This window comes from Branchiostoma belcheri, unplaced genomic scaffold (assembly GCF_001625305.1).
Source record: "Branchiostoma belcheri isolate BF01 breed outbred unplaced genomic scaffold, Haploidv18h27 scaffold37, whole genome shotgun sequence".
Taxonomy (NCBI): Eukaryota; Metazoa; Chordata; class Leptocardii; order Amphioxiformes; family Branchiostomatidae; genus Branchiostoma; species Branchiostoma belcheri.
Genome location: NW_017803987.1, coordinates 613,295 through 625,524, shown reverse-complemented (window position 1 = coordinate 625,524; position 12,230 = coordinate 613,295). Strand labels below are relative to the sequence as shown.

The 12,230-nt window shown below is 39.1% G+C and overlaps 1 protein-coding gene across 8 annotated transcripts in view; it reads right to left on the bottom strand.

Annotated features, from left to right (window-relative positions):
* The window catches only part of LOC109476286 (kinesin-like protein KIF13A), a 69,480-nt gene that overhangs the window by 9,036 nt on the left and 48,214 nt on the right, over window positions 1-12,230 (bottom strand). For 6 of the 8 annotated variants that reach the window (XM_019777174.1, XM_019777177.1, XM_019777178.1 and 3 more), the window contains exons 25-36: window positions 12,053-12,185; window positions 10,651-10,894; window positions 9,621-9,747; window positions 8,387-8,442; window positions 7,995-8,119; window positions 6,159-6,167; window positions 4,244-4,465; window positions 3,941-3,994; window positions 3,546-3,698; window positions 3,009-3,086; window positions 1,040-1,090; window positions 286-297 (exon numbers count right to left, since the gene is read on the bottom strand). In XM_019777174.1, coding sequence (XP_019632733.1) covers window positions 286-297; window positions 1,040-1,090; window positions 3,009-3,086; window positions 3,546-3,698; window positions 3,941-3,994; window positions 4,244-4,465; window positions 6,159-6,167; window positions 7,995-8,119; window positions 8,387-8,442; window positions 9,621-9,747; window positions 10,651-10,894; window positions 12,053-12,185 — 1,264 coding nt within the window. The remainder of the gene's footprint in view (window positions 1-285; window positions 298-1,039; window positions 1,091-3,008; window positions 3,087-3,545; window positions 3,699-3,940; window positions 3,995-4,243; window positions 4,466-6,158; window positions 6,168-7,994; window positions 8,120-8,386; window positions 8,443-9,620; window positions 9,748-10,650; window positions 10,895-12,052; window positions 12,186-12,230) is intronic. The other 2 variants (XM_019777176.1, XM_019777175.1) reach the window with 2 other exon arrangements.

The following is a 12,230-nucleotide window of genomic DNA, read 5'->3' as shown; positions in this document are numbered from 1 at the left end:
AATGGAACTGCCATTAGCAAACAAGGCCCCATAGGCTGTGCAATTTAGACTGTAAATGACATGCATTAAGTGTGCAAGTGTGACCACAGTGGTCTTGTACCTTGTGACCATGCAAAAGAACATTCTGTGCACTTACCACCCCAAAGTGTAGTTAGTAGTAGTAGAGTGGGATTTAGGTTGTTAAAAGATGGAAGTTAGGGAGGGGGTGATTTTTTTACAAAGAAAACTAAACAAATACTTAGACCAGAGAACGGGTACATGTACAAACTTAAAACTTCTTCCTACCAATCTCAGATGCTGAAAGATAAAGAAAAGAAGGCAAACATTAAGTGTGCTAACTAGTAGAAAAGAGTCACAACATGAAGAACACTCAATTGACTGAATAACATGCATTGGTAACCTATAAGCTTAAAACTCAGGTTTATTTCATGATATTGTATACCAGTGATACACCAATGCAACAGAATTGGAGTTAAGTCATATACAAAATGTTGCAGCTGTGTCAAAACTGAAAAGACAGTTACTGTACAATGTCATGTATATTGCATATACTTCCCCTTGTTCTTTTTTAGAACTGTGATGAACTCTATGATTCTATAATGTATAAAAATGCCCCATCCTCATTTTTAAAAGTATGGACCAAATGTTTCACAGGATTGTAGTAGTTTTATGAGATTAATAATTATACACTTAAAGTCTTGGCATGATCAAGTACACAATACAGGTCATTCACCAGACCTAGGAAAAAAATGTTGTGTTTTCTGTTGGAAAACATTTTGTACAAAGTTTCATCACTCAGGTGTCAGATCATGGAGCTAGAAAAGGTTGATCAGCTCGAAAAATTCATGTCCCTTGCATAGGTCCACACAAAAAAGTCTAGGGCCGGCAGGTTTTTTGAGGGTCGGTCGGGAAACAGGAAACACAACATTTTTTCCCCCAGGCCCAATCAAGGTACGTGTAAAATGTACAAAAAATGTAGTTAACGTTCCTGAAAGTATTCAACTATGGAAAAATAAAAATAAAAGATTTAAGAGCTTACCGATCCATATTCCTCATCCCTGCTTCCAGGGGACTCCAGTCGTGACATGGCCTAAAATAAAACCACAAAACGTCCGTCACTTTGCAAACTGTGATACGGGCCAATAACATTGTAGACTGCACTTGGGATTATACATGTATGTGGTATACTGATCTGAAGAAGAACAAGAGTTTGCTAATTTGAATTAGAGGATTTCAAGACTTTTCTAAAGGAAAAATAACATTGTACTTAATTGTACTCAGTTTGATCTTAGTGACTTTTATCATAAGGCCACATTTAGTTTGTTGGTTCTCAGATTTTTTCAGAAAAAATTTGAAGCAACAGGGCGAAACAAAATAACTAAAAACAGGCCTAGGCATCCTATTATAGCCCCAAATGCTATGATAGGAGCCATGAAGTCAACACAAAAAGGCTCAGTGAATATTCAAACAAAGCAAAACTGTAACAACTGGGAAGAAAAGGACTTTCCTCAACTATTGCCCGGGCCAAAATTTGAGCATTTTTAGTTGATTCAGAAGCAGAATCTTGTTTTTTTTTTGTCAAATCAGAAAAAAATGAAGAGGCAAATCTGAGAACCAACAAATTAAACTGGTGTGGCCTAAGGAATCCGTAAGTCTTTTAAGTCGTCGGAATTAGTTGTTATATGCTACAAAATGTAAATGAGATTTTTAAACAGGTGGTTTCAAAGGATACTAGTAACTGACACACAAAAGTCAACTTTGGTCATAATTGTTACTGTTCATTTTTGGATGTAAATTTTGATTCAGAGTTTAAGCACACATGGTACATGTACCTCAGAGCTCTTACTCCCTCCTACACTGTAGCACATGTCTTGTTTCTTCCTTCACTCATTTGCTAATTAGTAATCAGGTTTTAATTTAAAATTTATGGACACTAATCATTATGTCCCTTGTATCATTTATTATTATCATTATTTGTTTGATATTGGAATTATTTTGTTTACATTGTTGTCTGTCACACGAAAATAAACACATTATTACAGAGTACATGTATTAGAACTTAATATTAGATTTTGATACAGTTAAGAATTATGAATATCAAAATAACAGACTCTGAGTTTATTTTGGGCTAACTCTAGTCACAGTGAGTAGTATTAGAAGTTGTAGCGCTTCTCAAAGGCATATTATGCATACAAAATGTATGTGCATACAGTGTATCACTGGAATTGTTTTCTGTTCAAATCTGTCACATCCTGTACTGTGTTGTAAACAAAATATTGTTTACACGCTGTGTTGTAAACAAAATATTGGCAAGACATTTGAAGTAGCCTTTCTTCCATAGCCAAAACCTATAAATAAATAAATCGTACAAAAACATCATCTTATGTAGGAATGATACACTTTCATCGCCCCTCCCTTGTACAATACAGATTTTAAACTTTGAATGACTCCAGAAAAGACTTTAGAATGAGTTAGCCCCTGGTATCACTGTTTATAAGAGGTGCAAAGATTGCTCCATTTGTAGTCTTAGTAAGTCAGGGTTTGGGTAAGACATGTTGAGGGAAAAAACTCCAGAGTGGGGACGGGTTTTCTTTCGACTGCCTCGCGGACTGACCTGGAAACAAAAGAGTTATCGACAATCGTGTTTCCTCTTCTTTAGAAACTGTACCACAGATGCATAATTACATACTATTTTCTTCCAATACATAGTCTGTGGATCTCTTTTTTATACATCATTAAATTTTGATCTGACAGATGAAATTGGTAGATTATTGTTCCCTTTGGAACTAATTTTTTTACATGTTAGAGTAACTCCTACATTGAGACATCCATCTAAAAATAAGATTAAAAAATACAGTTCAAATACCTGTATGTAAAGTACAATGTAGAAGTATTATACTCAAGTTCTCTCTTTGATGTCACTATGACAAAGGGTCTGAAATCTCAATTAATAAAACATTTTTAAAGTTCTTTGGCATCAAAAGAAGTCTTGAAGTTTCTGTACCAACCTGTTGTATGTTGGGCACACTGGCCACCTTCCTCAGAGGTCGCCCAATGGCAGCTAGGGTCTCCTTCACTGCCACTTCCTGCAGGGAAAATGAAGTACAAAATGTACATGTAGCAATGAATTGACAAATTGTTGCCCTGAAGAAGGTGACAGATGGCCACCTAAATGCTGGATGCAAAAACCCATTGGTTGTTGGATAATAAAATTTCTTATACTGTCTATGGCCAACCTGAAAGAATACAACAGAAGTTCACTGGACACCGTGAGAATATTGCACACCAAACAAGACTATTTTCTGACCAGGGAAAGAGGCTATTTACATCAGGGCCTATCACCCTTCACTCAACCGTGATGGGGGACGACATCGTCTACCAGATACCTTTGACCCAGTGTTGATGTCACACTTCAAAGAAGTCACGTGACAAGCCTCACTGGGTCAGTCTACTGAGGAAGACCAGAGTGACTGGTTGAAAGCTCTAGGTGAGAGAACTTCTTTGTGCTGGATCAAACGTTTTAACTCCAAAAGGAAGTTCTTTACCTGTCGAAGCCTGTCCAGTGCTAAGATACTCTCCACAGCTGACACTCCCTTGGTGTATTTCTCGATGTAAGATTCTCCCTCTGTTGTTTCATTGTCCACTCCAGACACTGCCATCATGGCCAGAGTCTCACGGTCCTCAATTTCTTCTGATGCCTGGCAACAGAGCAGAGCAATTTTTAAAGTTTGCAAAAAAAACAAAAAAAACTGAAGATAATCACAGGTAACAAACAAAATGTTCTAAAATGTAAATGCATGTTCATTTTCTCAATGTATTACAAAATATTCTGATGGTTAATGTTTCTTTATTTTTGTCTTGCATTTAAACTTTCAGATCTTTCCTCGGTAAAGGTCCCACATTCAGATTTTAAGAAAAAGATATCTACACTCGCATTTACCTTTGGTATATTGGAGACAACTTCATACGTGATGCCACAAGCTGTCACCATATCCTGCATGATAAAAGGTACAACAAAAGGTTAAAATATTTCTTGGCACCACCACAAAATACTGGAATTGTATTCATCATAATGTTACATAACGCAGATTTAAAAGTCTAAAAAGGCCACACCCATTTGATTTGTTGGTTCTCAGATTTTTTTCTGAAACAAAAAAAAAAATTGGTGTGGCCAAATGGTCATTTTAAAACTTCCTACATGTACAAGAAAGAAACAGCCTAATACTATTAGATATTTCTCCACCTTTTGCCCAATGTCCAGGTTCTTCTTGAGAGAGGCCATGAAGCCCTGTTTCTTGTAGATGTTGACACAGATCCTCTTCCTCAGCACCAGTTCCATGGAGGCGGGGTGGCTGAGACGTACCGTCACCTTGGTGATGAGGTAAACACGCTCGTTGGACGGCGTGATGCGGTTTAGGTTGATGGAGTCATGGATGGAGCTGTCCCAGGATGCAACAGCACAAACCTACGATAGGAAAGTATGTGTTACTTGTGAACTTATGAAACTACATTCAAATGAAAGCTCATCTGTGTTGGTAGAATCCATAGTTATAAAGTTTAAGCTTGTTCCAACACAAGAAAGAACTCACCATAAATTTTTGGTTGATCCCGTCAACCTTCGTCAGATGTGTGATGCAATCGCTGACTTTTCCGAAAGTCGGAAGCGTGATGACGTCAGGAGCGCATCAAAAGTGGCGGGAAGACGGAATCTGCCACCATCACGGTTCAGAGAGGGTTGACAGAGACAACATATTGTCACCACTTTTGATGCACTCCTGACGTCATCACGCTTCTGACTTCCAGAGAGTCAGCGAGTGCATCACACATCTGACAAAGGTTCACGTGATCGACGGAAAATTTATGGTGAGTTCTTTCCTTGTGTTGGAACAAGGTTAAACTTTCTAACTATAAAAACTACATGTAGACACTTCAGCAGAACGTATCTGCATCTGCGTGAAACCTGTAATGTGTATAGTGCATAGCACTTTTGCAGAACATCTTGTATAGTATAAGGTCCTATTTGCATATTTATGGATGACATCTGGTCTATATATGGTTCTCAAATGTTGTGTCGAAAAAGCAATTTAGAGTTCCATAAATAATCTAAGAACAAAATGTTTACATGACTTTTGTACAAGTAGCTGCAATATACACCTGTAATATACAGCAATCAGTTTTGGTTTGAATCGTGTTAATATGTACATGTACATTTCCAACAACCTCTTTTGGTACAAGAAAATATCTGCCTGGACAAATTAAAAAATCTACACAGATGTTAAGTGCATAAAATCAAAGTTTAAAAGATTTTACTGTATTTTCCCATATTCTAAGAACAATTCTAAAATCCAATTATTGAAAAATGTTAAATCATATAATTGTACAATGTTTTCTTCTCTATTCTTTATTCGCCAAATTTCCATGTCCAAAAAAATAATATCTACATGTACATGTAAGCGCCTATAGCTATAGGAAGCCATTTTTCTGTATTAGACACTACCCGGTAAGTTAATGCCACATCAAAAGCTCTAGAGGCACACCTCTTCAGAGTTGTAGAGTATGGACCAGAAATGTACATCTACAATCTATATGAGATTGGTACATGTGTACATTGTACAGTCCACACTGTGCAACTGTCTGAATATAGTAGAGGGATAAATCTCTTTGAGTACTCTAGCGGACAATTGAGATTTCGTCACAAAGGACAAGACCAAAAGAGAGCTGGAAGAGATCTGTCCTCATTAGAAGAGACTCCAAAGAGAACTGCTGTAGATTCCTTCTTGACACCTAAGGTTGGACCCCCTCAGATACAATCAACTGTTTTGAACAATAGATAATTAAATGGGGATTAGTGTCTAACCCTAACAATGACATAAAAACAACATGGCAGCCATGTTTTCACAGGTAATTTTGAAAGAGACTTTTCAAACAATGGGAAATTTACCTAACAAAACAGTCGTAAAAAAGAGACTTGTAAGAGACTGCAAGAGATCTGAGATAGCATTTGGGAGAACAATGCCTAATCCAAAGAGAACTGCTGAGTACTCAATTGTCTGCTAGAGTACGTAAGAGATTTATTCCTCTCTCTATATATAATGCAAATAAATTAGCAACTCCAAGTTCTTCATTTCTGCCTGATGTGCGTAGATCTGATTATTTACCTCCAGCTCCTGAGAGTTGTTGTACATGGGATGAAAGGCACAGGGAGAGAGGGAACAGGAAAGGTTAGTTAAAACATGCAACAAACACTCCAACCACAGCCCAAACACATTCATGTACGCTTTGCTTCTGCATTCACAAGTTTCCCATCCCCAGGATGCATTGTGAATCCTGGGGTCTAAACCTCATTTGCATAGGATAGGAAGGCATCAGAATGATCCTGTTGATGTTAAACAGCTTGCTTTTCACTGTCTTTTGAGGTGTTGGGGGCATTTTATGCTTGGTCGAATCTGACAACAAATAGAGAATGAAGTTTTTGTGTTCTTTTCAACATGGAACATGTGGTTTGTAACGTTACAGCATAAGTATAGCGTTACCACTATACGTTACAAACCACATATTCCAAAAATTCATTCTCTATCTGTTGTCAGATTCAACCCATAGTAATTTAGTTAATGTTGAGCATAAAATGCCCCAACACCTCAAAACACACTGAAAAACAAGCTGTTTAACGTCAACAGGATCATTTCGATGCCTTCCTGCCCTATGCAAATGAAGTTTAGACCCCAGGATTTGCAATGCGTCCTGGGGATGGGAAACTTGTGAATGGCTTGAAAAACACATTTTTTGTGTGAGCTCTTCAAATGAAAAAAAAATTTTACCAAGAATTTGTTGATGTTTTTTTCAATTGTGCAAAGTATACATAATGTACAGTCACATACAGCAAGGAAGACTGTTATAATATGATGACAAATGAATGAAAACAAAATGAAATGGAGCGCAAATCATGCTGAGCACTGACTGCAATTCTATATTTTGGCAATTTTGCTTATGAATGGCAATGCTTACATATGCACCAATGCAACAATGCTACAAGCATTATCACAGAAAAAATGCATCTTTCTGAAATCCACGTTGTTTAGGCAAGCAATACTTGGCATAGCCATAAGCAAGAAATAATTTTTTTTACAAACTTTCCAACAAACAAGATGCAATGCATTTTACTCTCCAATCACAATGACCTTATCCAAGTAAATTGGTCTACAAATGTTTTGCAAATAGTTCAATGAAAGATCATAATTCATTCCTTGTGATGCCATGAAAATGACTCGATTCAAAACATGCCTATTTGTGACCATGGATAGATGGATGACAACCACTTGAATGTGCAATCAATGAGCTGAATTGATGAATGGACAGGAAGAAATCATGAAAAAAACAGTCTGACACAAAGGAGATCAACAACATCATACTCTGTATAGAAAGCTGAACCTTGTTTCATTACAAAGCAAAACAGAAACTAGTCTTGTTTTCCTTCCTTGTTGAAATATGATCAACTTTCTACAGAACCATTTTACAAACAGATGACCCTTCATAAGAGTCGTTAAACTGGAAACTTATGATTGAGACATCATAAAACAGAAAATCTTCACTGCAACAAGGTAGGAAAAATATTCAAATGAAAGCTCTTCTGTGCTGGTAGAATCCATAGTAACGTGAATTTCAAGCTTTCTTCCAACACAAGAAAAAACTCACCATAAATTTTCGATCGATCTCGTCAACCTTCGTCAGATGTGTGATGTGTTCGCTGACTCTCCGGAAGTCGGAAGCGTGATTACGTCAGGAGTGCATCAAAATGTGTCTCTGTACCGTGACGGTGGGGGATTCCGTCTTCCCGCCACTTTTGATGCACTCTTGACGTCATCACGCTTCCAACTTCCGGAGAGTCAGCGAGTGCATCACACATCTGACAAAGGCTGACGAAATCGACCGAAAAATCGTTCATTTCTTGTGTTAGAACAAAGCACGAACTTTACCATAGGGCAGGAAAAACTTACGTCCTTTTCCATGTACTTGATAATGGGGAGGTTGAAGAGTTTGGTCCCGTGTTCCTTGGGTAGTATAGAGTTCACCCCTGCTGCTTGTGGGCCCTCCCGCAGACCTGGGGTACTCATGTCATCAGCTGGGGGAAGAGGGGCAAGTTGGTTTAACCTTTAGCACACTAAACTAGCCATTTGGCACACACATATACAGGTACATGTATATCAGAGATGTTTCATAAAAGTCAATGAAAAGTCACAGTTTACATTTACATAGCAAGTGTCAAATATTATCATCAAGCTCTATAAAGCTGTTTAATCTACAGGTAAATATGGGTTAGTCTACATGTACATGTACGAATGTACTGTACATGTATGCTTAGATAAAAGATCAGTGTATTGTTTCTCACCATTGAGATCCAGGAAGAGAACAGGAATGTGGATTTCCATGCCATGGGGAGGGGACCTGCAACAGTAGATTGTGTTGATTATTCGGATGAAAACTAAGATAGCAAATAAAGTACTGAAGTTGATTTTCCAACTTATTTTTCTCTGAGACTCAACATTTTAGTCCAAAGCATTTTTTGTGCTCAGAAAATTGTCTCATGACAAATTTCTATATCAAAACATGTTCTTAAGTTAGTTTGAAAACAAAGCACACTTCTATTCTACTTCTCACAAAAGAAAACAAAGTACACTCTACTCTAGCACTCAGAAACTGAACACCATCTACATACAAGCACACCTGTCCTTGATGCTGAACACCATTTACACACCATACACACACAACTAGACCTGTCCTTGGTGCTGAACACCATCCACAAACAGGTAAATACATCTGTCTGCAAACACCATACACATACAAATAGACCTGTCCTTGGTGCTGAACACCATCCACACACAGGTTAACACATCTGTCCGCAAACACCGTACACACATACACTGACAGACCTGTCCTTGGTGCTGAACACCATCCACACACAGGTAAACACATCTGTCCACAAACACACACACTAACTTACTTGTCCTTGGTGCTGAACACCATCCACACACAAGTGAACATGCCTGTCCTTGGTGCTGAACACCATCCACACACAAGTGAACATGCCTGTCCTTGGTGCTGAACACCATCCACACACAGGCAAACATGCCTGTCCACAAACACCAAACACACACAAACACAGCTGTCCTTGGTGCTGAACGCCATCCACACACAGCTAAACATGCCTGTCCTTGGTGCTGAACACCTTCCACACACAGGCAAACATGCCTGTCCTTGGTGCTGAACACCATCCACACACAGGTAAACACATCTGTCCACAAACACCAAACACACACAAACACAGCTGTCCTTGGTGCTGAACGCCATCCACACACAGCTAAACATGCCTGTCCTTGGTGCTTAACACCTTCCACACACAGGCAAACATGCCTGTCCTTGGTGCTGAACACCATCCACACACAGGTAAACACATCTGTCCACAAACACCAAACACACACAAACACAGCTGTCCTTGGTGCTGAACGCCATCCACAAACAAACAAATGAACAAGCACATCTATCCCTGAACAACAGAATTCTGTAACATTCTGTACATCTCTCAAGACTTATGCAGAGGTGGTCTGAGTGTGAGTGTAACTGACCAGTCCGCCGGTGCCCCTGGGATGCCACTGTTGGGTGCCGGCACCAGGACAGCATTTCTCTCCTCTGTCAGACACACCCACTGGTCTATCAGACTCCCCTCACGCTCCTTGTCATTATCACTCTTGTCTGCAAAAAACATTGTAAGAAACACAATTCTCTTATGCCGAGCGTAGGGTGGTGCCCATCTCCATTTCGTAGCCCTTGGGCAAGGAGCAGGGGGCTAGTCCGCTGGTAGTGCTGTGTGTTTGACCCTCCCACACTCTTTCTCATATGTGCTGAGTGCTAAGCAGAGAAAGAAGTGTGATCCATTTTTTAAAAGTCTTTGGTATGACCCGGCCGGGTTTGAACTCATGACCTCCAGGTTACATTTGTGAGCACTCTACCAATTGTGCTATTGCACTGGTAAGAAACACATTAAGACGGGGCACCAAACTTTGGGCAACCTATGATCTACTGCTAACCAAGTCATCTGTACAATGTGATGTCATGGAAGTGGTCGGTTGTTCATTTTTTGACATAGACTGGAGTTGTAAAGTTTAAAATTTGGGTAAGTCCAATTTCTTGAGCTGGAAATAACAGTTCAAACTTGCTTCATAACGACTTCTAGCAACAACTTTCAAGATACAACAGTTCCTGTTCCTGACAACTATTTCCTTAAAGCATTTGAGCAGTAAATTTTTTTAAATACAAACAGGGTTTTTCTAGAAAAATTTAGCATGAGGAAGCAGATCACAAGCATGGTGAGGGAGCGAAGCGACTGAGGGGGGATTTTTTAATGGGATAACACAGTTTGTAATGCTAGAATTTGTTGTATTTTTTTTTACATCTTTACTGGTAAAAGATCATTTTGAGAAAGACTAAAATGTGTAGCCACTTAGGGTTTAATCTGAAATTGATATGAGGGAGTTGGCTAGTTACAAGAGGGAGCAGCGCCCTTATTCAGATGCCTCTGTTCAGCAAAATCCTTGTCTATTTTCTTCTAAAGTATAAACTAAGACATCTTTAAGATAAACTTTCAAGCAGACTTACACTCCTTGTTGATCATCTGTTGAATCTGTTTGTCTAAGTAGTCTCTCCTCCTCATGAGAGCCTCAGACCAGCGCTCCCTCAGCAGTGTGAGGTCGTCCTCCTGATAGCTGTCCAGCCCCTTCTGCAGTTTGCTGCGCGCGGCGACACAGCCGACTGCGATGGACGTGATGCTCTCACAGATGATGGGGAGGGTGCCGGAGTTGTGGACAGGTTTTACCTTGACCTGGATACGTCTGGAGTGGCCCTGTAGGTAGGTAGATAATACAATAATCAATTCATTACAAGAATCACAGTACGTTTTACTGATAATCATGTACAAAATTATTTTCTCTTTCTCTATAGGACCTGGTGCTTTAACAAAGAGATTTCTATTATCAATTTACTAATAGATAATTGGCAATGATGATGGATTGTGAGTGCAACACATTAATAAAGATATTCTTTTACACAACCAAGACTTTTATTCAGCCAACATTTCGGGGACCGTCTGTCACCTTCCTCAGGGCAATTCTGAATGGTTTACATTGCACAGCACAGGTGTCGCTACAATTAGATGCATTCCCAAATGTTTACAAATATTTACAAATCAGAAGGACAACAAATTGAAGTAAACTTTACTTTGCTTATAATACGTTCTGACAGCCGCGCTATAATTGCAGAGTGGACAAGAAATTGGGGGGGACTTTTCCTAGCCAAAAGCCAGAACGTGTGCGAGATCGACAAAAGTAGGGCTGACATTCTGATGTTAATTATTCTTCTATTGTTCCAAAAATGTCCCAAAGTGACTTTTCAGTTGTCCCAGTCTAAATTTTAGTGGTCTGTGGCCATCAGGACACTGTTAATTTCGAGCCCTGAGACTACCCAGGCATATTGAGTGGAAACTGAATGGCGTGGAAAAATATCTATACCACAATGAATTTGACGAACGAGCTGCCATGTGTAAGATCAGAATAAGTGCGCATCCACTAGAGATAGAAAAAGGCCGCTATAGAAAACTACCTGCGCACGAGAGATTATGTTAATATTGTACAATGAATGCAGTGGAAAATGAAATACATTTTGTTAGCCAGTGTCCTCACTATGAGACCGAAAGAAACAGATTATTTCAGACAGTTACAACAATCTCTCCATCATTTCGTCATTTAGAAGATCACCAAAAGACTACATTTCTACTAAGATCACAAAACCCACTAATTATGCAGAATGTGGGACTATTCATTATCCACTGCCTTCAAAGAAGAAGTTGAACCCCTTAATAGCTAGCGTAGTAGTAGAAGTAGAGGTTTTTTTTCCAGACAGATTGTTACCTGTCTCCTGTTACTGTATACTTGACTGTACAAGCAATTAGCCTTCGGGCATGATTTTGCAAATAAACATCATTGAGTGTATTTCTGTATCTCACCTGTCTGAGTTGGAAGACTCCTCCTGTCAGTACCTCAGGTTTCACCTGCAGTTCTACAGGTGTGTACTCTCCCTGTTCATTCAGCTCCTGAATCTCCACCCACAACTCAATCTTCCTGATCAACTCTCCCCACCTACAACACAACAGTTTTATGTTTAAAGTTAAAACTTTTGGTCCA